At 38.2% G+C, this 27135-nt stretch overlaps 3 protein-coding genes across 3 annotated transcripts; 1 reads left to right on the top strand and 2 right to left on the bottom strand.

Moving 5' to 3' along the window:
• Positions 1-136: 136 nt before the first annotated feature.
• On the bottom strand, positions 137-17400 carry LOC114247407 (uncharacterized). Its single transcript, XM_028180374.2, has 5 exons — positions 17278-17400; positions 5137-5228; positions 4509-5057; positions 1686-1906; positions 137-861 (listed from the first exon to the last, which is right to left on the bottom strand). The coding sequence occupies exons 1-5, from the start codon at positions 17378-17380 to the stop codon at positions 414-416; spliced, it is 1413 nt and encodes a 470-aa protein (XP_028036175.2). The 5' UTR covers positions 17381-17400; the 3' UTR covers positions 137-413.
• Positions 17401-19333: 1933 nt separating this feature from the next.
• LOC114247403 (dynein axonemal intermediate chain 4) lies at positions 19334-21943 on the top strand. The gene has a single exon (XM_028180369.2). It carries the CDS (start codon positions 19374-19376, stop codon positions 21570-21572), a length of 2199 nt encoding a protein of 732 aa, XP_028036170.2. The 5' UTR covers positions 19334-19373; the 3' UTR covers positions 21573-21943.
• An 831-nt stretch (positions 21944-22774) lies between these two features.
• On the bottom strand, positions 22775-26575 carry Rbsn-5 (Rabenosyn-5). Its single transcript, XM_028180376.2, has 6 exons — positions 25980-26575; positions 25712-25859; positions 25257-25477; positions 24583-24777; positions 23830-24108; positions 22775-23009 (listed from the first exon to the last, which is right to left on the bottom strand). The coding sequence occupies exons 1-6, from the start codon at positions 26394-26396 to the stop codon at positions 22935-22937; spliced, it is 1335 nt and encodes a 444-aa protein (XP_028036177.2). The 5' UTR covers positions 26397-26575; the 3' UTR covers positions 22775-22934.
• Between the last annotated feature and the right edge of the window lie 560 nt (positions 26576-27135).

Here is a 27135-nt window from a genome sequence, read left to right as displayed (position 1 = left end):
CTTTGGTTTCCACTTGTGGACATAGTTAAAACTAGTCTTACGATTTACTCCAGTCCACTGACTACATTCGTCCATGGCCATGAAAACGTCATGTATTCGAAATTTAAGAAATAGTATAATGAAAAATAAAAAAACGCGAGGTTAACAGTAGCTTTAATTATAAACTAAATGAAGATGCTATAGATACTGATCACGATCTAAACTTTGAGAATTTTCTGTATTAGATCGACAGATGAGCTAACAAATCGCCCATCGACATGGCGCCGAAGCGATGGAAATATCTTCTAGGATCATGCGCCCGAAGTGATGGAAATATCTTCTAGGATCATGTCCTGTGTGTTTGCGTGGTACAACACCTCGGGAAGCTTGGAGTTTGCTAGACATTTCTACCGTAAGCTAGACGAGCTAGCTCTTCAAATGTACCCATGATCCGCTATAACCGCTGGTATGAATCCAAGACTTCCATCTTTCTTCTTAACGTAAAACCAATCGACATTTGTACTGGCACGCGCGCTGTTCTCGAGCACTACAACTTCACCTTTCTGCACGGTCACCGTTCTTTCCAAAACGTTTCCTTTATAATTACTATTGACGACCATTAGAGTTTGTCTTTTAACGTGCGAATCTTTGTGTTCATACTTTGTATTAAGCGAGCAAACAGATTTCGTTTTCAAATATAAATCGTCGAAATCTTTTTCCGGACAATAATTAGGTTGGATTCTGTCGTTGTTTCTGTATCTGCATTCGGAACGCGTCCTTCTGCGCTGTTGCGTTTTTTCGCCGTCCGTGGCGTTCCCGCGTGGCCGCGGGTACACGTCGGTACTGCTCTCCCAACACGGTGACTTCCTTTGAGCTGATGCTCTGAAAGATACGAATGGTGGATTGGGTATAAAATGCATAGTGTAAGAGAACGAAATATGCTTGGCTCAAATTGCAGCTTCAAATGTGACAGCGGATTAATAACATCTGTCTATCTATTTATCTATCAGCCCACGGACGTCCACTGCTGGATATAGGCGTCCCCTAAGCCTCGCCACAAAGATCGGTCCTGCGCTGCTTGCATCTGGTGGATCCCCGGGAACGTCAACAGGTCATCGGTCCATTTTGTGGGAGGCCTACCCATGATAAGTCTTACGGTACGCGGTCGCTACTCAACAACTTTTCTTTCCCAACGGACATCCTTTTCTTTCCCAATGGCAATTTATAACAACAATAAAGTAATATACTGTGCTAACGGCAACTCGACCTGATTGAAACCCATTGCAACCCAGCAAAAGATAACCAAAGAGCGTCAGAAGGAAGATCCAATTATATACGATCTACGTTTTCGTGATCACCACATCAGAAATGGAAGCTTATGATCACATTAAATAGATAATACTCTAATACTAGAATTAGAGGTTTTTCAGCCGTAGACATAATTAAAACTTTTTTACGGTTCAATCTATTATTGAAAAGTTTTTTAATATCTTTCGATTATTTCCAACGTTTCGAATGTTTTACAGCTGTCGGTCGTCGATGAATCCGTAAAATAAGTTTTAACGACACACTAAAACTCATATAATTTCAAAATTTGAACACCATAGCACGTCATAGCAGTGTTAAGACTTGACCTAAAGGTCTTAGTTACCAGGTAATAAATACATTAGCTGTGTTTACCTGTTATATATATTAGCAGTGTTTACCTGTTTGGCAATATTCCCAAGGGCAAACAAGCCTTATACAACACATATCCTTCGTCTCCGTGCGGGGTCTGGGCGTATAACCACTTGTCGTTCTTGAACACTGCGTTCACGACTGTGCCCAGCGGTAAGGTCAGCTCTTGTTGAGCTTCGTTTTGGGTCTGGTACAATATGCTGGGATAGGTTATTACCACCGGTATGTTACCGGGTCGATCGATTGAAGCCTGAAAGAGGTCACATTAAATACTGAGTAAATTCGTCGAGCATTGAAGTCGCAGCATTGCAGAAGAAGAGCACAAACTTATTTATTTGTTTACTAGCGACCCGCCCTCGCTTCGCTTCGGAAACAATAAACTTTATTATTGATAGGCGATGGGTAACCTGCGGTTATTGTCGTATCGCGGGTGACATCGCGGGGCGAAGCACATTAGAAACCTCAAAAATAACAGTATTTCTCGACTATTTAATGGGTGTTCTTATACATATAAACCTTCCTCTTCAATCACTCTATCTATTAAAAAAAACCGCATCAAAATCCATTGCGTAGTTTTAAAGATTTAAGCATACATAGGCATATAGGGACAGAGAAAGCGACTTTATTTTATACTATGTAGTGATCAATACCGTCTTTACCATCAGGGCACACGGGGCCCGCACCCAGGGGCCCCTAAGGACCGACAATTTCTCTCATACATTTATTCTCAAAACATTTTTGTCGGGCACATTACACTTTTTTCACAAATCAGTAATCTTATCAGAAGGTACCTATTTATAAGGCATATAGGTACTACGCCATTATATCGATGACTGCGCCTATTCCTACTGTACTTATTAATAATATTTCCGAACGCATCCTACCTAATTTACTAAGTACACCATCTACTAAGTAACCAAAAACCCAGGAGCATTCTAATAACATCAATGACATATTATTATTATATCATACTGTATTTGATTACCTATAATAAAGGGTCATACTCAGTAAAAAAATGTTATTATAATTTGCTTTTTTTACTTTCCAAAAAGGCCTCAAATTCTTGTGTGCCCAAGGGCCCCAGCCTAATTTAAGACGTCCCTGGTAGTGATTTATGTTTACGTTGAAGTCGTCATGGACTAAAAGATAAAACGCCCGGTGCATTCGTATTGAGCGAGGCGAGTGTGTCGGTGTTCAAATCCCGCAGACAAGTAAGTACTAAGTTTTAACGCTTTACGTCTTGACTCAAAGGGTGCAATTAATACTGCAATGAAATGTTCGTTTTTCGGTGTGTTTGTTTGTCTTTCTTTAACGTTGAAACGGAGCAACGAATTGACATAGTTTTTATTTTTATTTTTAGATTTTGGTTAGGATAGTGAAATAGCCTTTTATTAAAAGAATATATACCTATCTCATTTCTAGAGACAGTTCTTTTATTATCTTTAAAAAAAATACATGATACTTTTCTTTGACCATGCAGGCGAAGTCGCGGGTAACAGCTAGTATCTAGAATCCATATATCAAATGCTACAATGAATTTATGTAAATGTCATAGAAATTTCATTGTAGCAATTATAAGTAGTAAACGTATTGTTTATTTTGTGTAAGAACATAATGTTTTCTTTGTTTTATCGCTTAGGTGTGATTACCGGAACCTATAGATATCATAAAGCCAATGCCGTCACCCCCTTGAAATCATCATCAATCAAAAAGAAAGTGTTTGTATTAAAACGTAGTGCTTTGATCAAAGCTTAACGCTGTAATTTGCAATTTGAAGCAACTATTCGATACGAAGGTTCGATGTATGGTACATAATTCACTAAAGCCCTTCAATATAATTAGCTTGAAAAGAAGCGTTTTTGCTGTTCGAAATTTATATACGAGAAAACGTTTTAAACAAAACCCGATTCCGAAAACTAAATTATGAGTAATTTACGCTCATCCAATTTCACGCCAATTTTTCGATCCATATTGTACACTGCGGGCGTTGTGCTTGTGTGTGATGTATGTGAAGGAGGAGAGGGCGAACTATTAATTATGAACAGTTATTATGTTATGTTGTGTGGTAAGAATATAATGATATTATGTATTGTGGTGATGGTTAGGCGTATTGTTAGTACGCACGTATAAATAAATTGACTTCCACGGTGAAGGAATAACATCGTGTATTAAAAATCAAACCCGCAAAATTATAATTTGCGTAATTGCTGGTGGAAGGACCTCTTGTGAGTCCGCACGGGTAGGTACCACCGCCCTGCCTATTTCTGCCGTGAAGCAGTAATGCGTTTCGGTTTGAAGGGTGGGGCAGCCGTTGTAACTATACTGAGACCTTAGAACTTATATCTCAAGGTGGGTGGTGCATTTACGTTGTAGATGTCTATGGGCTCCTGTATCCACTTAACACCAAGTAGACTGTGAGCTCGTCCAACCATCTAGCCATAAATAAATAATCTATCGTCATGCCTATTTTTGCCGCGATGTAGATACGTGTACAGTTCGAAGAGTGAGCAGCCGTTATATTATGTACATTACAATCGAGATATCGACCTCATATCTCAAAGTGAGTTTCTCGTTGTAATATCTGTAGGTAGATGAGTTTGTTGGCCCATCTAGAGCACCAATATTATACATATTGTTATTAATGTGATTTTATTGAAATTTGAAACTTTTCTAATTTATTTTAAGCAGCGAATTGTGTAGACAGGCTCAATGCGTCTTTCAGGCCGTTTCGCGTTCTGAAATAGCTCGTATGGGCTACCACCTGCGACATCGGACATGTCACTGTTTTATTATATTATCGTTAATTAATTAATTTATTTATTTATTAAAACGTATTTCTAAAGTCAACTCACCTCTGTTAAAAATCCGTCTACATCTTTAATATCGTATCCGAATTTAGAGTTTTGTTTTGTCTTCTTTCTTCTGTGCCTGTGTCTATTTCTCCTCATGTATTGAAGGTCAACACTAGAATCATCAGAATAAGAATCCGATTCCTTGGTAAACTCATCACAAGCACTTTGAAATCTCAGATTATGATAATACTCGTTACGTCCTATGATCCTATTCGCGTCTCTATTCGAATTACACTTTTTATAATTTTCGTTTTCATTTAATCTTCGACTGTAATGTTGGGGTCTATCAATGTCACTGTATTTTTTAGGTCGTACATTTTCGGAGTTTATCCGCTTTTCGCAGGTCAATTTCTTGTTTTCCAAATTCTCTTTCAGCACCCAAGTTAATGAAATTTTCGACTTATGTCGATGAGCTAGCGGCGTGGATTGCCAAACGCCCATCTCTTTGATTTCAGCGTACTCGACCTCTGATTGATTCTGGTCTTTGGCTTCTAAGGTGATTTTGCAATTCGCAAGCAAGTCGAGGACCTCCAGCGTGGCACCATCAATCTATAGCACAAGAAACGATGAAACGTTATAGCTTAAAAAACTTCTTTGTAGTTCAAACAGAGTGATGTTCTGCTATTACCGACTCCGTCGAACCTTGTTGCGCGTGTACGGGACTGTCGTTCTCGTTACATCGGGAGCCATACGGCGGCGGTAATTCCTTAAATGCGATCTCTGTAACAACGATAACACCCGATTTATACAACAATTGGTCGTAACTGAACGGATGGGATTAATAACGAGGCTTACTCCACGGTCAGCTGAGCGGATTATTGGGCGTAATGAATTGCGTTCGGAACAATGGAAGTGGGCGGTGGAACAATGGCCTCCCGATGAGATGCGCGCTTCCGAGCTACTCGCGGACTCTGTATGAAATTCAATGCAGCCTGTCGATCGACCACTGTCCGCGAGCGCTCATCCAGTACTGACCCTCGCACTGATACGTTATCGAAGCTATCGTTGGCACCGGGTACCCCTGTACAATGTCCCTATCACCTCTCTAAAATAACACACAGTGGGCGGTTAGCTTTCACAAGAGAGACTTGATTTTCGCAACATATAAAACTAAAACATTCTTTAACAGTTTATTTAATAATAATAAAATGTTTTTTTCGCAATATAATTTATTGATATTAAGAAGAAGGTATGAAATACCCACTTTGTGTAGTTTTTTTAGTGTAGTCGTTTTCTTAATTTCGATTCATAGACTAGGTATGTAGGTATTTTCTAGATCAATAGTTTCAAACAAATTTGATCTTTAAGTGAATATATATTAGAACTAAGAACAATTTAAAACGTTCATTTTGAAAAATAGAAATTTTAAATATTCGACTTTATTTATTTGAAAATTTACATAAGATATCAGTATTTTAATGATAATAATTTTTTATACATTTTAGCAGGATCAGGTGATATTTTAGCAAAGAGGTTTAGCCAAATTAGCCAGTATTTTAGTATTTAGGTAAATAATAAACAAAAGATACATTTTAGGTTGCATTACTTATAATTTAAAATATTAAGTTTGTAGTACACGCACCAATAAATATTTTTGGTTTAAAAGCAATATAACCTAACGACGTCCAAATGTATACTGACAGCTTGAGATTCACAATTAAAATTTTTATGCTAGATCACGGAACATTATCGTATCTGGCGAGTATGCCTTCACACAGCCGTGGTCTAAAAAGAATTAGGTGAAATTTATTTTACTAAAATTCCCAGAAAACTGTAGCAGACCGTAGATTGTAGTTGCGAAGCAACTAATGGCTAGGTGCTAACCACTAAGAGTGTGCTGCACATAAAAACTGCTATTGTTTGAACAATTCTCACGTTTTTGTTCCACTATTTGCTTCGTAAACTACCTGTACTTATATTTTATATTATAGTTCAACAATATAATTAAAACTTAATAATATTAATTAAAATAGAACGCAAGCTTTGAACATAATTTAAATAGATGGTAATTGCATTTCTCGAGTTTGGTTAGGTATCTATTTTATTAGGAACGAAAACAAAAAAACTTGCACCCATCAATTAATTAATATTCCAACGACAAATAAATTACTTCCCACAGATATGCGGATGTGAAATCAATAAAAGTAGGATTAAACTAAACGAAGAACCAGATTGTCAAGAGAAGATGGAAATTTATTATTGATACCTACTGAGATAATGCACACTTTTTTTCTCTAATTTCTATAATAGTCAATAACGTTGTCTAGATTAGATACTCACAAAAACTATTAATATTCTTTAGTAAAAAATAAAACTTTCGTAATAATTAATTCAACTATAAAATGCGCTCATTCCGTTTTCGTCTGAATTGGAAAGTTGAGTTTGTCACGTGATAAGTGATTATGAATTTATTGTTTGTGTAATGTGCTGCTAATTGTTAATTATATTTAGGTCAATACGCTCAGAGAATGATCGAGTGCCGTAACTATTATACATGTGCTTTTAAGCTGTAGGTACGCTTACAAAATACGAATAGTCTTGTGTCTAGCTCTGAAATGTAAATGACGTCATGTAAGTGGAAATCTCCTGTAAGGTTGTCCTGTCTGTGTTCTCGAGGAATTTAATTTTAATTTTTGTTCTCATTTACGCGGGATCGGGATGAGTTAATTTTGAAGTCGTCATGACCTAAAGGATAAGACGTCCAGTGCATTCGTATCTAGCGATATAATACAACGGTGTTCGAATCCCGCAGGCGGGTACCAATTTTTCTAATGAAATACGTACTTAACAAATGTTCACGATTAGCTTCCACGGTGAAGGAATAACATCGTATAATAAAAATCAAGTCCGCAAAAATATAATTTGCGTAATTACTGGTGGTAGGACCTCTTGTGAGTCCGCACGGGTAGGTACCACCACCCTGCCTATTTCTGCCGTGAAACAGTAATGCGTTTCGGTTTGAAGGGCAGGGCAGCCGTTGTAACTATACTGAGACCTTAGAACTCATATCTCAAGGTGGGTGGCGCATTTACGTTGTAAATGTCTATGGGCTACAATAACCACTTATACCAAGTGGGCTGTGAGCCCGTCCACCCATCTAAGCAATCATCCGTTTCTGTCTCTATCATCATCATCATCAACAGCCCACAGTCGTCCACTGCTGGACATAGGCCTCTCCCAATTAACACCACTGAGCCCGGTCTGCGGCTCTCCTCATCCACTTATTGCCGGCCACCGTTCGGAGGTCATCGCACCACCTAGCCAGTCTGTAGTAACTGTCTCTATCATGAAATAGCTATTGTTTTATCAAGCTCAAGTTTGACTGCCACTTTCTATACAAACGTGTTACACGTGTGTGTAAATTGGGTAGCAAAGGAATTATGTTTGCGTGCATCCCTTTGCTGATACTTATTATATAAAAATACCACCGTGGTATGAATATACGCAATTATATATCTATCTTAGTTCATAAATATTAAAATACTTTCACAGATATTATTATCGGTAAACTGTGAATGCGGACAAAGCTAATAAAAATGCGAACAACCTTTTTGTTGAACATTGTGATTATATATTTTTTTTTTATTAATCAGTACTTATCAAAATATTTATGCAATACCTACACAAGACATTATGTCGAGTCATAATTTCGGTTTTATGGTTGCGGACCACCCACGCTTCATACTTTTTATTGCCGCTTAGAATTCGGATACGTAAATAAGTATTTATTGTCATCATTAATTGGCGAAAAAAGAGTAATTTTTACTATGTAGGTAGGTACGTCGGGATATCGATTCGAGTCTTATTAAAAAACAAAATGGTTCACATAATTTTAGTAAAATAATTGGATTTAAGTGATAAAGCTAGCTTTTTATTATTAGCTAATACACTTATACTTGGTATTTGATAGTACTGTACATGAATTAGATCTGCAGTAAATTCCAATTCTAGTCGGGGCGAATAAACCTCGATGGAGTAACTAAACCTATCGTATGTTAGGAAACTACGCTTTACTGTCATCAAAATGAAAAAGCACAGAGGTCATCTCCGTGTCTTTAAAGTTTAGACGTCATATCATACTGCATAATACTGTTTTTGTTAAAACATTCACTGCGACTCTTAAATATTAAGTTTTATTTTTATTGCTTAGATGGATGCACGAGCTCACAGCCCACCTGATGTTGAGTGGTTACTGGAGCCCATAGACATCTACAACGTAAATGCCGCCATCCACCTTGAAATATGAGTTCTAAGGTCTCAGTTACAACGGCTGCCTCACCCTTCAAACCGTAACGCATTACTGCTTCACGGCAGAAATAAGCAGGGTGGTGGTACCTACCCGTGCGGATTCACAAGCGTCCTACCACCAGTAATTACGCAAATTATAATTTGTGGGTTTGATTATTACACGATGATATTCGTTCACCGTGGAAGTCAATCGTGAACATTTGATAAGTACGCATTTCATTAGAAAAATTGGTGCTGCGGGATTCGAACACCGGTGCATCGCTAGATACAAATGCATCAGACGTCTTACCCCTTAGGCTACGACGACTTAACTGCACTGTGCAATATGAGAAGTAACCATAAGGTAGTTGCGAATTAGGTCTGCAGTAAATTCCGATGGTGGACGGGGCGAATAAACCCCGATGGAGTAGCTAAACCTATCGTATGTTACAAAACTACGCTTTACTGTCATCAAAATGAAGTAACAGTAAACAGGTCATATCCGTGTCTTTGAAGTTTAGACGTCAAATCATACTGCATAATACTGCTTTTATTAAAACATAGCGGCCCGCTCCAGCTCCGCACGGGTTAACAAAAATTTCAATGATATTTGAAGCTGTTTTATTTCTTAAATAAAAGAACTCTTATTCCGGCATAATTATAATAGTTAGACTTATACTGTCGCGACACTTTTTGTAAATAATAATGTGTTCTACAAAGTCGTAGTACATTATTTTATTCTATCATCAATAGTTTTCGCAGGGCACGCGACGTAAAGAATATTTTAGGTATTTTTTTTACACCTTGGGTTACATTATTAGAGTTTTAGTAAGAATCCCTAATATTTTTCAAAAAAGATTATAGCCTATGTTACTCGGGAATAGTGTAGCTTTCAAACAGTGAAAGAATTTTTTAAATCGGTTCAGTAGTTTCGGAGCCTATTCAATACAAACAAACAAACAAATATTTCCTCTTTATAATATTATACTAGGGACCCGCCCTCGCTTCGCTTCGGAAACATTAAAACACACACGAAACCAAAAAAAAAAAATAAAAAAAAAATAAATAAAAGTAGCCTATGTTCATCAGGGACAATGTCGGCTTCTAATGGAAAAATAATTTTTCAAATCGGTCCAGTAGTTTCGGAGCCTATTCGAAACAAACAAACAAACAAACAAATCTTTCCTCTTTATAATATTAGTATAGATTATTATAGTATAGATTGACTGCGACTATTAAATATTAATTGTATTATTATTCTATGACTGCGACATCATATTATTATCTCATAGTTTCATGAACGTATATTTACTTCCATTGTCCCGAGTCGTAGATGCCATACGTTATTTTAATAATACAGGCGAAATTAAACCGTAAAAGTAATTTTAGTTATCTTCGTGAATTTAGTTGTCAATTTTAATGCATCAATCTACCTGGTTTTAAGTTATTATAAGAGCGTGTGTGCTTAGTGCGAGTTTTTTAACGTTCTCGATATAGTAATGCCGGCCACTCACATGCGCGCAAATATTCATACATTGTACGAATGTTTGCGCGTATGTGAAGGGCCGTCAGACATTCATTCGCAAACTTAGAAGCTGTGCAAATGGGTTCTCATACTCAATTTGCGAACCCGTTTGCGTTGCGATACGTCCGTTACCTTCGCAATCGTCGGCGCAACTGGGCATTACTGGGCAAGCGAATGTGTGGGAGACTACGCGAAGGTTCGAGGTTCGCGCGCTTTGATGTCTGTTAAAAAACCGACACAGCTTGGAAAACCACGACTGCAGCGAAAACTTTGCATAATCATTCGCAGATGTCGTCCTACACTTGCGGGTTTGCGTATTCGTGCGCATGTGAGTGACCGGTGTAAAAGTTAGCTCATATTTGTACGGAATGGGATCGTTTGATGTACCAACTGCATACATAATTGGGTTAACTTTTACGATATCGAGAACGTTAAGAAACTCGCACTGAGCACACTGTACATAATGTCCACACTTAACTTTGAGGCATGAGACTTCAGAAGCTAAAAGAGATTAGGGAATTCAGGTGTTTGCTTTACTTGAATTTAAAGTTGGAAGCTTCGATACTATACGATACCAGTTATAAAACCCGTAAATAAATGGTTTTTTTTTATTGCTTAGATGAGTGGACGAGCTCACAGCCCACCTGATGTTAATTGGTTAAGGAGCCCATATACATCTGCAACGTAAATGCGCCACCCACCTTGAGATATAAGTTCTAAGGTCTCAAGTATAGTAACAACGGCTGCCCCACCCTTCAAACCGAAACGCATTACTGCTTCACGACAGAAATAGGCAGGGTGGTGGTACCTACCCGTGCGGTCTCACAACAGGTCCTACCACCAGTAATTACGCAAATTATAATTTTGCGTGTTTGATTTTTTATTACACGATGTTATTCCTTCACCGTGGAAGTCAATCGTGAACAATTGTTGAGTACGTATTTCATTAGAAAAATTGATTCGAAAATCGGTGCATCGCCTCAACACGTATGCACCAGACGTCTTATCCATTAGGCCACGACGACGACGGGTACTTTAACATATAGCATATTTAATTTACATTTTTTTTATTTCCCTCAGTAACTACGTCATACAACTTTCACAGTATCGTTAAATACCTTTATGAGCATTTATGTTTTTACACCACGCACTGTAAAGCAAAGTTTACACAGTTAAAAAGATCTTACGTATTCCGCATTCTTTATCAATCGAACAGTCACATTCTGTCATTTCTTAAAGATGCGTGAAGAAGACAATGCTTTAAGTGGAGCTCACGAGCAGATCGCTATGGCGGGAATGTGCCCCAACTCTCCCACAATGGAGAAAAGGCGCGTATCCGACACGACTTTAGTGTTTTTTTTTTTTATTGGCAACGACTACCGAAAACGTGTGCGCACGCATCCGCCGTGATAAAGAGTGGCACGCAATCCATTGTTACCGTATTATGTGGATGGTTTCAATATAAGTACGTTAATCTAAATTTATTAGTTAAGATTATGAACTTAAGGTTTTTGAATTTTGATTATTAATTATGTAATTTTACTGGGGGCAGGACCTCTTGTGAGTCCGCACGGGTAGGTACCACCACCCCGCCTATTTTCTGCCGTAAAGCAGTAATGCGTTTCGGTTTGAAGGGTGGGGCAGTTGTTGTAACTAATTATACTGAGACCTTAGAACTTATATTTCAAGGTGGGTGGCGCATTTACGTTGTACATGTCTATGGGCTCCAGTAACCACTTAACACCAGGTGGATTGTGAGCTCGTCCAACCACCTAGGCAATAAAAAATAAAAAAGATGAGCCAATGTCAAGAGGGCCCATTTGTACTCACAATTCTACTTTGAGAACATCTATCTCACTCTCCAAAACGCAGCACTACCTATTTGGCGGTGTATATAAGATATGTAGATGTCGTTTTTTGATTTTTAAAAAAAAGCAGTCATATATATAAATCATGGATTTTGATATTTATAGGCAAACATACAATAAATGCCTTTACGAATTTATTATAGTTATAGAGAAACATTTAATTTTATGTGTATCTCGTTAAATGTAGGCGTTCCTACAAAAATACGTGGATCAATATTATAATGAGTTATGCGCCTTATCGAATATTATCTATCTATTAATAACATGTTTAGTTTGATGGCTAGCTTTTATAATTTTATGAAGTTTTTTTTTGGACTTATAAAATATTATATATCGAAGATTTATTCTGTGATTTTAGTATTTAGATTGTACATATTATGCACAAACCCATCAAGTTATTAATAATACTCGTACGGAAACTGAAAAAAAAATCGGTACAGAAATGTCGTTTTGGTAAAATCTCAATCTAAAAAAAAGTTTTTTTTTTATAATTTTATTACGCACAATAGAACATTAGTAATAATAACCCTGGGTTTTTAAATAATAAAAAGTCGCTTAAATAGATAACCGATTGAAATAGATGTAATAAAATTATTGTATAGTCATCGGTTCTTCATACGTGTGCAAATTTTCAAGATAATCGAAAATCTTGAAGTTAATAAAAATATACGTTATAGATTCCCTTACATCGATAATTATATACCTAAGTAGTCTATACACATGTCCAGCTAATAAAAGCGTGCTAAAATCACGTGCTGCGCGAATGTCACAGTTTCGTTAAAACCACCATCCGCCCCTCCAGACATGACATTGAAGTCTCAATTATATTAGTATTTTAACGGCTATTCTGTCTTCACACATCACATCACACGGAAAATATACCTACATGATATTCATGCAGTAACAGTAAATCATACCCGATCCTGTGGACCGAATGGTAAACAGTCCACGTCGCCCTAAACACGTCATTACGGATCCTCCCGATCCATTAACGATGCTTTTAGGTACCTCAAGCACCGGTCACCGTCCTCACCAAATCCGTCGCTTGCGACGAAGGGCTTGATGAGTAAATTAACCACTGAGTTTCTCGCCGGATCTTCTCAGTGGGTCGCGTTTCCGATCCAGTGGTAGATTCTGCGAAGCACTGGTCTTGCTAGGGCCAGTGTTAGGTTCCGGTTTGAGCCCCACGAGCTCACCTACACGTCAAGGAGAAGAGGTCAGCCTTTCAAGGCTATTTCAGCTCAACTTAGATAGGAAAAAAAAGTAAAGAATGGTAAAATCAATAGATAATCATAAACAGTGTAACATAAGTAATAATTGTGTATGTTGTATAACAAATTGTGGGGAGATGCAGTGAAGTTAAGTTTGGGTTGTATGCGCCAAGAATAATTGTACCGTGAGAACTGATTACATGTAAAAACGGGCGTGTACTGGAAGCAAAAAAATGAATTGGAAAATTAATTCGTTTCTGCATTTTCCTAATTAATTTAAATTGGTATACAACGCTCTTAATGTTGTGATATCTTTACATTGCAGAGTAATTTATTAAATGAACCCTACGTGTTGCGTGAAAATTTTCATCGTTTTCTGTGCCTCCAGCGTAGCCCAATAAATGAAAGAAAATATTGAAATGTTTATCGCGGCTACATATTATAAATACATACAACATTATAAATACTACGATTTGCGACGTGGTCTTACAGAAATTTTACTTGTAGTGGTGATCAATACAATTAGGATAAGTTAAATTTATTAAAGGGGATCTCTTTGGATTACCTTACTCTTTCAGAACTGGTTTTGGCGTATTGTGTCTGAGGAAAATTCTATATTCATTGATATGTAGCAATGTTGCTATTGTGGCCGCCAATGTTGACGGAGGGGCATTTTGAAGATTGAGAAATCTTAATTATTACCTATACTTAAACTGGGGAAATGATAAGTTGATGATGTCTGTTGTAAGGAGGATGGAGGTAATTTTGAGGATAGACGAAGAGGTGTTGGATTCTGAAACATTTCATTAGTTATTATGTTCAGACCGAAGAAGAAGCTAAGTCGCTTTTTCTAAACATGATTAAGGCATCACGGAACACTGCACCATGCTCACCTACAATTTGACAATATTATTCCATATATCTGAATAGATTTATATTTTTATATATATGTATATAACTTTGATTTTTCGGAAGTGTGTTTCACGTTTTCATTCGGTTCGTATTCTGCAGACGCTCCATTCCGAGTCACGATGCTTCGTGCACGCACCGATCGACCGAAATGCGAAATTGTTCCGCGCGTCAGTAGAACGAACGGCCGTCGGAGCACACAACACACATAAGGCATACTCCTATGACTGTGCGAAGCACAATTTTTGCATTCTTCATAGGACTCGATATCAAAGTAGTCATTATAGGCAGTTTGCGATACAAATTCTAGGTTCATAGACTCAATTCTTTAAAAAAAAAAAATTTTTTATTGTTTTATGGGTGGACGAGCTCACAGCCCACCTGGTATTAAGTGGTTACTGGAGCCCATAGACATCTACGACGTATGATTTTTATTACACGATGTTATTCCTTCACCGTGGAAGTCAATCGTGAACATTTTTGAGTACATATTTCATTACAAAAATTGGTACCCGCCTGGGATTCGAACACCGGTGCATCGCTCAACACGAATGCACCGGACGTCTTATCCCTTAGGCCACGACGACTTTAAACAAATAATGTGTTCAAGTACATATAGATTTTATTGTCATCGATAATAAAAGAGAGAATTCGTGAAGTATCAGTCCCAGGTAAATTGATACTGTGGCTTACAACCTTCGAATGTGTGATGCCGTAAAAGACGAGTGAAATATTCAAGTATGGGCATCAGAGGTTCTCTGACTATTTTATCAGCGTACTGCGGTCGCCAACCCAATTTTGCTGGTGGCGGGGCGTATTGTAAGTCCACACGAATAAGAACCTCCATCAGGCGAGTTTCTGCCGTTATGCAATCACACATTTCTGTTTAAAAAATAGAACAGACCCTCTGAGTTTCTCGCCGTCACCTCTCAGTAGGTCGCGATTCCGATCTGGTGGTAGATTAAGCGAAACACTGCACTGCACTAGGATAGATGTTAGCAAGGCCCCCCAAATTTAACCCTGATAGCTCACCTACCCAACCGCGTGTAGTTGGAATAGCCCTTTAAACTACTAACGTCTATATAGGCAATAAAATGTACTGTAAAACTTAGCCTTCAAACTCATGTCTCAAGGTGAGTGGCGACATTTACTTTGTTGATATCTGTGGGGTCCAGTAATGTGCTGCGAAGACTTGCGTAGGTTGGCCAGCAATAGAGGAACCACTAGAGGAAGCACTAGAGGAACCGAAGACCGCGCTTAGTGGTGTAAATTGGAAGAGACCTGTGTTCAACAGTGAACGACTGTGGGCTGTTATGATTGTGATAAAAAACGAATTAATCTGTATAAGTGTTATCCTCCCTAATAACATACCGGTATGCTTTATATGCTGAACTCGGCATCAAGCAGTGACTATCCTCCATCGTTCAGGGTCGCATTCTTACTTTCTTCGGGCATGTGTCACGACGGGCTGACGACTTAGTTGAGCGCCTTGTGGTGCATGGCATGAGATAGAGGGTGCAAGACCGCGCAGCAGATCACGGTTACGATGGACCGACCAAATAAAGGCAGCTTTAAGTGGTCCCGTTAACGGGTGCACAAGGGCCGTAGTACGCGAGGAATGGCGACGTCTGGTGAAGCGCACCACCACCCGAAATGATGATCACGACTACTCTGCTAAGAGTGCATACGACTGAGAAGATGTTTTATATTATTTCAGTGTAAGGTCTTCGCCCCTAAAATCGATTAATATGCAAACATAATCATAGACATTTCGATCCGCAATCACAAACAAAAAGGCTTTTTATTTTACACCTACAATGAAACTATGATTAATAGCTATTTCAATGTGTTGAAGCGCTTAATCACTGCGCGAACCCGAGGTCAAAGAGGTATCATTTTCAATTCGACGTACAGATGTTATCACGTGCGATCATCTCTCGCCGAATGCTCCGTGGAATTCTGACGCTGCCATTAAAAAAAATTGATTTAAATTTCTCAAAACAAAAATTTTTATGTATCGTTATTTAAGGTCAAGAGAGGACGTGATCACGGCGATGCGGATAAAAGTTATTTATTTGCGTGGGGCGCTGCAATTAGTGGGGCGGAGCGCGTCTGAACTCACGACCTCTCGACCCACGATTCGCGCCGCCCTTGGACACTCCGCCTGTCGCCTTCGACTTAACTGCTACGAAAGAATTTGGAAATTCTTTTCTCCTCGCAATCTCTCAATATAAATCACATTGAAATATCGAACGATCAATAAAGTTAAGACACGATGCAATTAGGGCTCTTAAATGTTTTCACGAACAGAGCATCCATGACGACAAAACAGATGCATGCATTTCATAGTTTGGTATTGTATATAAAATACAATTGCCTTTCTAGTAGGTTCTCTACAACCTGTTCTGTAGGATGCATTGGATTTTACTTTTTTTCTTCTAAATAAGATGCTATTAACGATACACGATGCGCGTGCGCATCCACAACGAAATGTTGAGATGTGGGCGTTACTGTACTCCGTGCTCAGTGGTTCTTTTTTGATCATCACGAAGCTATGGGATCTGATGATATTTTAAAAAAAAAACAAGTAAAATGTGTGGAATTCTGGAAAACTAGATACACAGTCAGGTCAGAGCGGCTAGACGGCACAGAACTAAGGCGTTGCGGCTTCTGCGAGTTCACCTCCTCGCAGATTATGGCGACGGAACGTAAGAGATAGTCTAAAAATTCAAAATTTTAATACAGGTGCGCCTATAAAATAGAGGGAAGTGTGCAAAGAAATGGTATATGACAGAGACGTTTGGAAGGGGAAAACATGTTGCACCGACCCCAGGTGACTGGGAGAAGGGCAGGAGAATGATGATGTGCGCCTTAAAAAATTTGTCGTTCAAATCAAATTACGATAGCTTCAGAATTGAATTAATATAATTTAAATACAATTAACGTGTGCCTGATAAAAATAAGATTCGCAAATAAATACTATAACCGATATATTAGAAAGCGTGACACAAAGCGGAAAGGGCACTTACTATCTTTTAGTTTCTTGAAAATACTCTTCATAATGTATTCCCAGGCAGGTGTACTGTGGCACGCGCGCGTTACTAATGCTCCACAGAGGTGAGCCGGCGTCATGGTTGGCTGACCAGAGTCACAAGGTGGATAACGCCGTGAGTAGTATACCTTACCTTACTGAACGTCACTGTGATGATTCAACAAAGAATCGAACTTAGCCGACCGAAAAAGTATTGGTTCGGTTATGAGTTTGGCAAAATAATTCGATACCGTTTATAAATGACTATTTTGTTGATTTGCCGCTGTATCCTACAACAACATCGAAGACATTTTCACAGAAGTTCGATTAGCATACGGTGTACAATCTAGTATTAATCTGCTCGAATGTCTATTTTCAACATAATGACAACGTTTTGCTGTGGTCTAACTAAGGTGTTGGAAGATTCGTTTGTAAACATTACCTAATAGAAATATCAGCCGAAGCCACAAGAGAGAACCTTTAACCTGCAAATTGGACCGATATCTTATCCATATTAAGGTTAGTGTATGTATAGGAAGCATGCTCGGCAAAGCGTATCGTAGTAACGCGTGCGATATGCGCTACAGACTCCACAACGACTTGTTTTAGAAATCTTCTGTCTTTGAAATTTTCATTTATGTTCTTTTACTGTTGTCAGAATTTGAAAATATACCCTATTATTCGATTAGGTATTGATTGTTTGATCTCAAAGCCTCGAAAACATTTTTTGTGGCGAATGGAAAAACTCGTACGGAATCCCAAAGCCACGGTACGGTGGCAGCAAAACGATCAAAGTGATAGTGCACACCAGAACTTACAAATCTATTGTAATAAATGTGAATACAAATAAAAGTAATCCCCATTGCGCCCAAGTAATGGATCTGTGTTTTTACATTTTTTTTGTTAGTTTCAAAGACGGACAAGTATACGGCCGACCTCTTTAAATCTCGTTTGGAGAGGCATAAATAAATAGCTTACAAAAATGTTGCAAACAAAGATAATGATCCCTTATTTCGAGACACTTTCTGTTCCAGCTTCGTCCAGCAGGCCTTGCAGACCTTATTCTGTAAAGTTAGTTTTAATAAAATGACATTCAGATTCGCAACCTTACGCTTTCTCTTATGTTACGTGTGTCGCAAAGGCGTCCGACACAAGAACCCTCAGGGTCCAGATACGAAAATGATTTTCACAAAGATCCTGACGAACCGGGAATCGAGTCGGGGTTCGTAATTTAGATAGCAGGCAGCATGACTAACTAATCCACCGCGATTAGTGTTAGTTTAAATGGAATTGACCTATAAAAAGTGCCCCGCTGTTTTGCATGATAATGTACACACGAATATTCATATTGATTAAAATACAACCGACATTAAATGATCCAGGACTTTTTTTTTAAGTTTTAAACGTGTGACCGAGCCCACAAATCACCTGGTGTAGTATGGAATGGGATCCGCTGGATGCAGGCAGAGTAGGACCGATTTTTTTCGGCGAGGCTTGGGGGACGCCTATATCCAGCAGTAGAAGTGCGTGGGCTGATGAATGTGTTTACCGGAGACAAAGACGACATGAGGTCGAATTTTTTTTATTGCCCTTGTAGGCCGACGAGCATACTGCCCACCTGATGATGAGTGGTTACCGTCGATACATGAATTGTATTGTTTTACGTGTCCCATCCATATAATTGGAATGCTTGACTATTTTGCGGCCGTGAACGCCGACGGGCGATCGTAGTACGCTGGTATAATACTTTGAGAATGCCTCTGGTGATAAATCCCGTAATCACTTCCGTGGGAAGAAATGAGGTGGAGCTATTTTAAGCTGGCACCACACACTTATGTACTTTATTTTGTTTTTAGATCTTGATGCTCTAGACAAATTAGTATAAACAACTTAAAAGTCTTAGGATTATGGACTATTTGTGTGAATCGATTCAAATAAATAGGTATAGTAGCTAAATTGTAAAATGTCAATGTCAACCGTCATAATGTAATTGGATTAGTGTTTATTAAATCTGCCTTGAAATACGTAACTGTATTTTTCTAAAAAAAAAAAAAATCATCAGGATACGTATTGTACTTTGTGTAAATAAAAACAATGTCGTCCAATATAATGCTACCGGAATCCCCGGATCCCATTACACGATCAGAAACTGTAGCCTCAAAGATCAGTTTCAATGAACAGTCTTCATCTAGAACAAGCAAAGTTGCGTTTTCGTTTATGGAGAAAAGAGCAATGTATCGTGTTGTGGTTGACGGTGCCGATGTCACACCCGAAGACATTCTCGAACCTGATTATATAATGATGGTAGATACTTTTTCGCACGCTGCCTTTGAAAACAAACCCCGTTTTAAAAGTGAAACCGGGCTTAAAGCTACGTCTAAATCACGATCCGTTACGGAGGGTGCGATGACTGTTTTTGCAACGACAATCTCTCTTGACGACATTCATATCGATCACACGCTCAACACGAGCGAGGGTTTTATACCTGACGACGAAGTTCTCGAACAAGCGCCTTCAGCATTTTATCTCCCGAAAAGTAAACCAGTCATGTCTTATCCCCCTGAAATTTTCATTGTGCTTAAAGAGACAGAAACTTGCTATTTGTTCGAATTACCTAGTTTTGCTTTTGAGAAAGGTACTCCTGAAGCAGATAAGGTAGAAGAGGATAATGAGTTTTATCAATATATTACTGTTGGAAAAGGGAGAAACAGAAAAATGATTGTGGAGGAAACACAAACCGAAGAGTATATTGCACAGACACGACACACGCTCGCGTTGAGACCCCAAAGGAAAAATGCTATAGCATTCGCATCTTTATGGGACATGCACGATACTTACGCTAAACTTGCAAACGTGAAAAAAGTGGAAGAACCTGATGAAATGGTGCTCTATCAATCAGCAGCACCCAATTTACTCAGAAAGAAGAAACTAAATGTTTTTGACGCTTCCTTGAAAAAAGGAAAATGTTTTGAAGATCTAGCGTCGACACCAGAATTCCTAGATGCGGTTTTATTGGCTGAACGTGTATTATCGACACTAGAATATTCTGAAGCTCAGAAGAAATACCGTGGCTTGATTCGTATAGATCCACTCTCGTTAGATTTAGTGTATATTTACACAATGAAACCTTTATGGACTTTTGAATGTGAAGATACCATAAACCGCCCCATAACTGGAATCTCATTTAATCCGAAGAATGAGAATATATTAGCGGTCGCTCACGGGAAATTCCGGTATGCTGAATGCTATAACGGCTTGGTTTGTGTTTGGTGTACAAAAAATCCATTAAAACCGGAAAGAGTTTACCAATTCGAAGATCCATTAACGTCATTGGCATTTGCCGAAAAAAACCCTAACTGGCTAGCTTGCGGTTTTGCTAACGGTGACGTATTGATTTTGGACATCACTTCATACACCACAAAAAGCATAGCGAAAAGTAAACGCGACACAAATCCCTGTTTTGAACCAATCTGGGTGACAAGTTGGCGATCAATTGATAAGGATAATGAATTCGTTATGACTTCATGTCAAGACGGAAGGATCAACAAATTTACTAACACTAAGACCCACGATTTTATATGTTCACCCATGATGAGAATATCAACCGTCGAAGGTAAGATGAAAGGGCTGGAAGCAACGAAAGCATGTTTGAAAGTAGACGTTCCTATAACGTGCTACCCAGCAGCGTTATGCATAAAATGGCACCCGAACGTTGAGCACGTGTATCTAGTTGGTACTGATGAAGGATGTATTCACAAATGCTCCACTCATTATCTGAATCAACACATCGAGGTCTTCAAAGCACACGCAGGCCCTGTTTACGGCATGGAGTACTCCCCTTTTATGAGTTCGTTGTTGGTGTCTTGCGGCGCAGACGGCGCTATAAGATTGTGGATAGAAGGCATGGATGACGTCATTATGACGTTAACATGTCCCGCTGCAGTATACGGTATCGCATTCTGTCCAATCAACTCCACCGTGATTTTATCAGTAAGCGGTAATATACTTTCCATTTGGGATCTACGAAGGAAAACTCATATGCCGTGTGCGGAATACTCTTTTCCTAATAACGTTGTTCTGACGTACATTAAATTTGCCGCTTCGGGAGATAATGTCTTCGTTGGTGAGACGTCTGGACGCATTCACACATTCCATTTGGAAGACACTCCGATACCACCGTTTTACCAAAGAAAGATGTTAGACGAGGCGATCAAAAAAGCACTGTGCACGAGACCACAGCTCTTGAAGCAACTCGAAAAATTGGAAAAATTTAGAGAGAAATATGCGAAATAATTAACGAAATCAATTTGAATAAAATTTGTACATGTGATATTTATAAGTAGCAATCATGAAGCTATTAAAATTATTTTATTACTAGCTGTAACCGTCCGCTGCGCTGGGCATTTAAAATTAACATTATTATTTCTCACCCCCACAAAGACTCTTATAATTAATGCCCCCGCAACTGGTGTAGGTAGTCCAACACTCATATAAATATTAGCCTATCCATTAAGTACATGTATTTTCTACATGGATACCAAGTTTCAATTCAATCGGATGCTTGGTTCAGTAGTTATAACGGAAAATCCGTAAAAACCAGTGTAGATTTATATATTAGTATAGGTGTTTGTTAAATCTAAAGCTCATTCTTGTTTATACCACAATGAAATAAGAGAATATACCTATCTATCAAAATCACCAACTTAGCTTACACTGCTTGACATCACTTTAATATATTAGTTACTGCGCTGACGTCATCGGTTTTGCCACAACCTTATACACACCGTCTGTAACCAACGTTCACAAGTTCATGTTCAATTCTATGGTTGTAATTATACCCAAATCACATTTTCATTTTTTGCGTTTGTAAATCTGTTCACGAATGAGTGCCGATTTTAATGAATCTATTGGTTTTTAAATAGATAAATATACTTCATGTGTAGTATCAAATATGGAAATTTGGTATACATATTTCAAATCTGGCAACAATGGCTAGGCCATATTTTTCACAACCAAGTCGAACTGTGAGTAAATACAATTATGGCACGTTCGCATCAAATAACAATTATGCTGTTTTGTTTCCAATTTATTTCGTCTAGTTTCTTCAATACAGTATAAAGTAATCATTAAAGAAAGTAGATAGCGCTTATATAAGACCTAGGATCTTCTTATCGTTATCTTCTTATGAATAGCCAAATTAAAAAAACAGCCAAACATGCTCTTATAGATTTTTTTTTTTTTTGCGTTGATGGGTGGACGACCTCACAGCCCACCTGGTGTTAAGTGGTAACTGTTCAAAATTAACAAATAATAAAAAAAATTAAAACATGAAAATTCTTAAAAATAGGAGACGCTTCGTGGGTTGCGCACATAGACGCTGCCGGGGATCGGCGCGGCCCTAACTACAGGTATAATTGACAATGTACAGATAATATAATGTATCGCAGGTAAAAGGTCAATCCTATTCTATTCTAGAACAAATAAAACACAAGTCCTGTTTTAGAATCATAAATATTTTATGCACAGTATAATATTTATAAATAGTGATCGAAGCCTAGAATTAAATAATAATGTTTTAAGGGCTAAATAAGTTATCATTAAACGCTATACAATATAAACGTAACAATATACTAGATATAGTTATATCTGGAATGACTAGGATCTGCTCGAGAGCTTCTGTAATTTGTATTCCTTCTTCAATTCCTTTAGGTTTGCTTCTAAAATCGCCACCTGTTAATAATTTACAATTACTTACTCCCTTTCGACAGAATCTATAAGTGTAATGTGACCAGGAAAAGTTAAAATAAACAAAATCAAATTAGAAGGAAGAAAAATAAGATTCTAATATTATATATATACCTATATTATCTTTTTTAATGACAACTAATGTGTGCGGAACCCTCATAAAATACTGATATTATTAAAAGATGTACGTAATTTGTCCTGATTTGACGCTCTTTTATTAGCTTTACTTTTTTTCCTACTTATGCTGAGGTTGAGGGTTCGGCGAGGTCTGTGATTGGAAGCTTGTATATATACGTCCGTGTAGCGGAATTTTTCATTGTGAATTTCACAAACTTCTAGACATCCGATTAAATTGAAAATTTTGCACGATGTATCATCATCGATCCTTGACATAATAATCTCATTACTTTAGCCTAATTTTCAGATCCGAATAAACAGGATAAAACAAAATAATAATTTGAATGTCTAGTTTGGTTTGGCGATACATTTTAAATAGTTTTCTGGGTCAATAGGTCATATAATATGACCGTGTGGTGTCGGCCTCTAAAAAGAATAACACCTCCCCTTCTCCTCCCGTAGATGTCGTATGAGGCGACTAAGGGATTATCCAGAGAATGGGCAGCAGCGTTCTCCGAGTATCATAACAGCATACTGCGATCGCCAACCCGCATGCCAAGCGTGGTGATTATGGCAACCACCCCCAACATTCCCGACGCAAATAAAAACCCAGCACCCGGCAGCTCCGCTATTCCTAGTTACGTAGGTATATAAAAATAAATAGATTATAGTTATTTACAAGACCCACCTCTTCAAATCTCAGTTCCTGTCTCGCCTCTTTAATATACCCCCTGATGATATTCATCTGCTCTAGCAGCGGGTTGTCGTCATCGTCATCGTGCTGGGCGGCGGCGGGGGTCAGGGCGGGGGGCGGGGCGGCGCCGGGTGCACCCTCCCGCCGCTGCCGCTCGCGCTCCATGCGTTCCCGTTCCATTTGTATTTGTTTCTCGGCACGTTCGTAGCGCTGGCGACGCACCTCCTCGATCTGAGCTTCGGTCGGGAGCTTCCTTAAGGACAGTAAGTCTTCCTGAAATCAGAACGTTATTTGAAAATGACTGAATGTCAAGGCAATAAATGTAGAAATCTATTTTTTTTTTTTCGCTTTGTTATCTACAATCAGTATCCAGTACTTTTATTAGATGTGTTGAAATGTTTTTCGTAGTCAGTAAGAACATGATTCCAGCGAGCCATCTACTCTAAATTTCAGAAATCCAAATTTGACAAGATTTCAGTCAAAAATTAAGGAAGAAAATAATTATTTTATGGTTTTAATTCGTGTTAGGTACATGGGAAGATTAAGAATATTACCAGGCTTTTGTTCTAAACATTTTTTATTACAGCCAAGCTGATGGTTATAGAAGTAAGCAATACAAAGTCGCTGTCTAAATCATGATTCCGACATGACTACATTAGAAATCTCTAAAAACTGGTTGAGGGTGTATTATTTATAATATTTATTTAAAGTTTCACTTTAAATAAATATTTAAGCATTTTTATTTACCTTAATATAATGTCCTGCAGCTTGCCTTATAGCATTCTGTAGCCTGGCTTGCCTTGTGCCAGGCTCTGCCGGGAAGCTGACTATCTGCTTACTCAGCAAGTCTATGCCTTCAGCCAACTTCCCTATACGACCTCGCATTGCATTCACATCAGACATATTGTAGGTTGTTTCACCATCAAAGAGACTTTGACACATCTGTAATTCAGAATGTAATGTATGTAGAAACTGTTCTTAAGCTGTTGTTTTATTATTTTATTTAGTGAATTATGAACCTAAGCACATGCAATGATCTCCGAATGTTGGCCGGAAGAGGTGGATGAGGAGAGCCAAACACCGGACTCAGTGGTATGGATAGGGAGATGTCCGACAGTGGATGACAATAGTCGCTGATGATGAATGGATGAATGAATGAACCTAAGCAAACTAGACGGGTAACATGTCAGTTCATTGTGTATCTATTTTAAGTCATCCGCACTTAGTAATACCCAAACTAATACATTACACAAGTAAAAACAATAATATTTGAATATAACAGTACCGTTTGAAAATAATCAATTTTTTACAAAATTGGTAAGAAGAAATTTAATGTACTTAATATGTAGTTACTGTTTTTTCTTTTTTTTATATTTTCTATTGACACTACAGGACAAGTACTCACAAATTCTTATAAATACCTTTTCATACATAGCAACAGCTGGTTTGGCTTGCTCCATAAGACTCCTCATCTCTTCATAGGCCGTTACGAGTTCAGTCTTTGTGTTTCTTGTTTCTTGCACTTGTTTCCGCAGTTTGATCAAATTGTAACAATGTTCACAGAGACGTAATCCATTCTTCTCTGTTAGCTTTAGTTCCGGATTTGATACTGGTTTTGGAGCTGATGGATTTATAATAGTTTCTGAAATGTAAAATCATACACTCATTACAGGCAAGATAATCGGAGTTGTAATTCTACACTGCAATAATACAAGATACTAAACTAAAATATATATTATTTTGTTTTCCCTGTTCAATCAAGAGTTAGGTGCCTTTTTAGAATAATTGTAGAGTTGCATAAGGTCATTGCTTTTGATTAATTACTATATTAATAATATAATTAAAGAATATTTAAAGTAATTTATGTGAAACTTACTAGCTACTTCAATATCTAGAAAAACAGAGCAGTCATGACATAGTATGGAGCCACATAGTCGACAATGGTGTTGTCTGCGTGTCAAGTGAAAGGGTTTCGCACAGTTGGGACACAGATTAACTGATGAACCATCTAACCATGGCACAGCCTGGAAAAATACATATACAATAAAATGAGAAATTATTTTAACATTCCAACGGCATTTATATTGTTTTAGTTAGTTAAATGTTACCAGGTTCACTATTAAACATAATTATTTAATACATACATCTTGCTCATGAATTTTTCTTTGATGAGGGTCACTTGGCATGTTACAAATGAGTTTATCCAACCGAATCAACAGCTTATTAGTCTCTGTAGCGTATCTTTCAAGCCTGGAAAACCTCACACCCTTAAAGTAATCGGTTGAACTACGTGATACTCCGATCACCTGCTCTTCATCATAATAATCTTGGTAATTAAACTTCAAAGCACGCGCGAATGTCTCTTTCAAATCAGCATTGTCATTATTCAGTATTATTGTCTTTGCTTTACCAAAAATGTCTTTTAATGATTTCAAAACATCTTGATCTTCTTGATGAAGACTTTCGAAATGATTCGTTAGTTGTGAGGCGGATTTGAGATCTGCTTTACATATGGGACACAAGAAGCCCTCAAGAATTTCATCGTCGTTGGCCGCTGCCATTATTAATATCACTTCTCACTAATTTAGCATTATAAATTAACTGCAATTATTAATCATCACCAAGGTGGACACTATATAGACATTATTCACACATTAATTGTGATCACTGTCAAGAGGAAGTAAGTGTCAAACGTCAGCTGAGCCATACATGTGCGTTTCAATAATTCAACACCACACTGTGTTTTTTTTATAGGCTTTATTAAATACACTCCAACAAATAAAAAAATGTCAGTGATCAGAAAAAATCGTAGAGGGGAGTCACTCGGAAGCCATGTTCGTCGCTTCTAGCTCTAACGCTAATAGTTTACCCTAGAGTTGAAATTCGGTGTTGAGGTTGCGAAACAGCTGCTCTCGAGCTATTAGGTTTCCTTCGGGGGCTATCGGTCAGTTATTAGTATATCCCACCGTTCCTGGCTGCCCGTGTACGCCCATCCGTCCTGAAGCCTTCGGGATACAAGCAATCCGTCCATTTACCCACCTCCAAAAATTAAGTAGTTCCACAAAGGAACTCTGGTTAGGTGCGGGCTATGAGGAAAAATGATGACGAAGAGTTTATTAGAACATTCCTCAGTGACCATGCGGTATAAAACACAAGGGCCTGACCTGAGCGGCCCTTCCTGTACGGAGTCAAGGGACCAGAGAATCAGGAATCCGGTCACCGTCCTAGTCGAAACCGTGGAAGGGCTCGACGAGTGAATTAACGTCATAGACAGAGCCCACTGAGTTTCTCGCCGGATCA

This window comes from Bombyx mandarina, chromosome 10 (genome assembly GCF_030267445.1).
Source record: "Bombyx mandarina strain Sakado chromosome 10, ASM3026744v2".
Lineage (NCBI taxonomy): Eukaryota > Metazoa > Arthropoda > Insecta > Lepidoptera > Bombycidae > Bombyx > Bombyx mandarina.
This window is presented reverse-complemented; position numbering and strand designations above follow the sequence as displayed.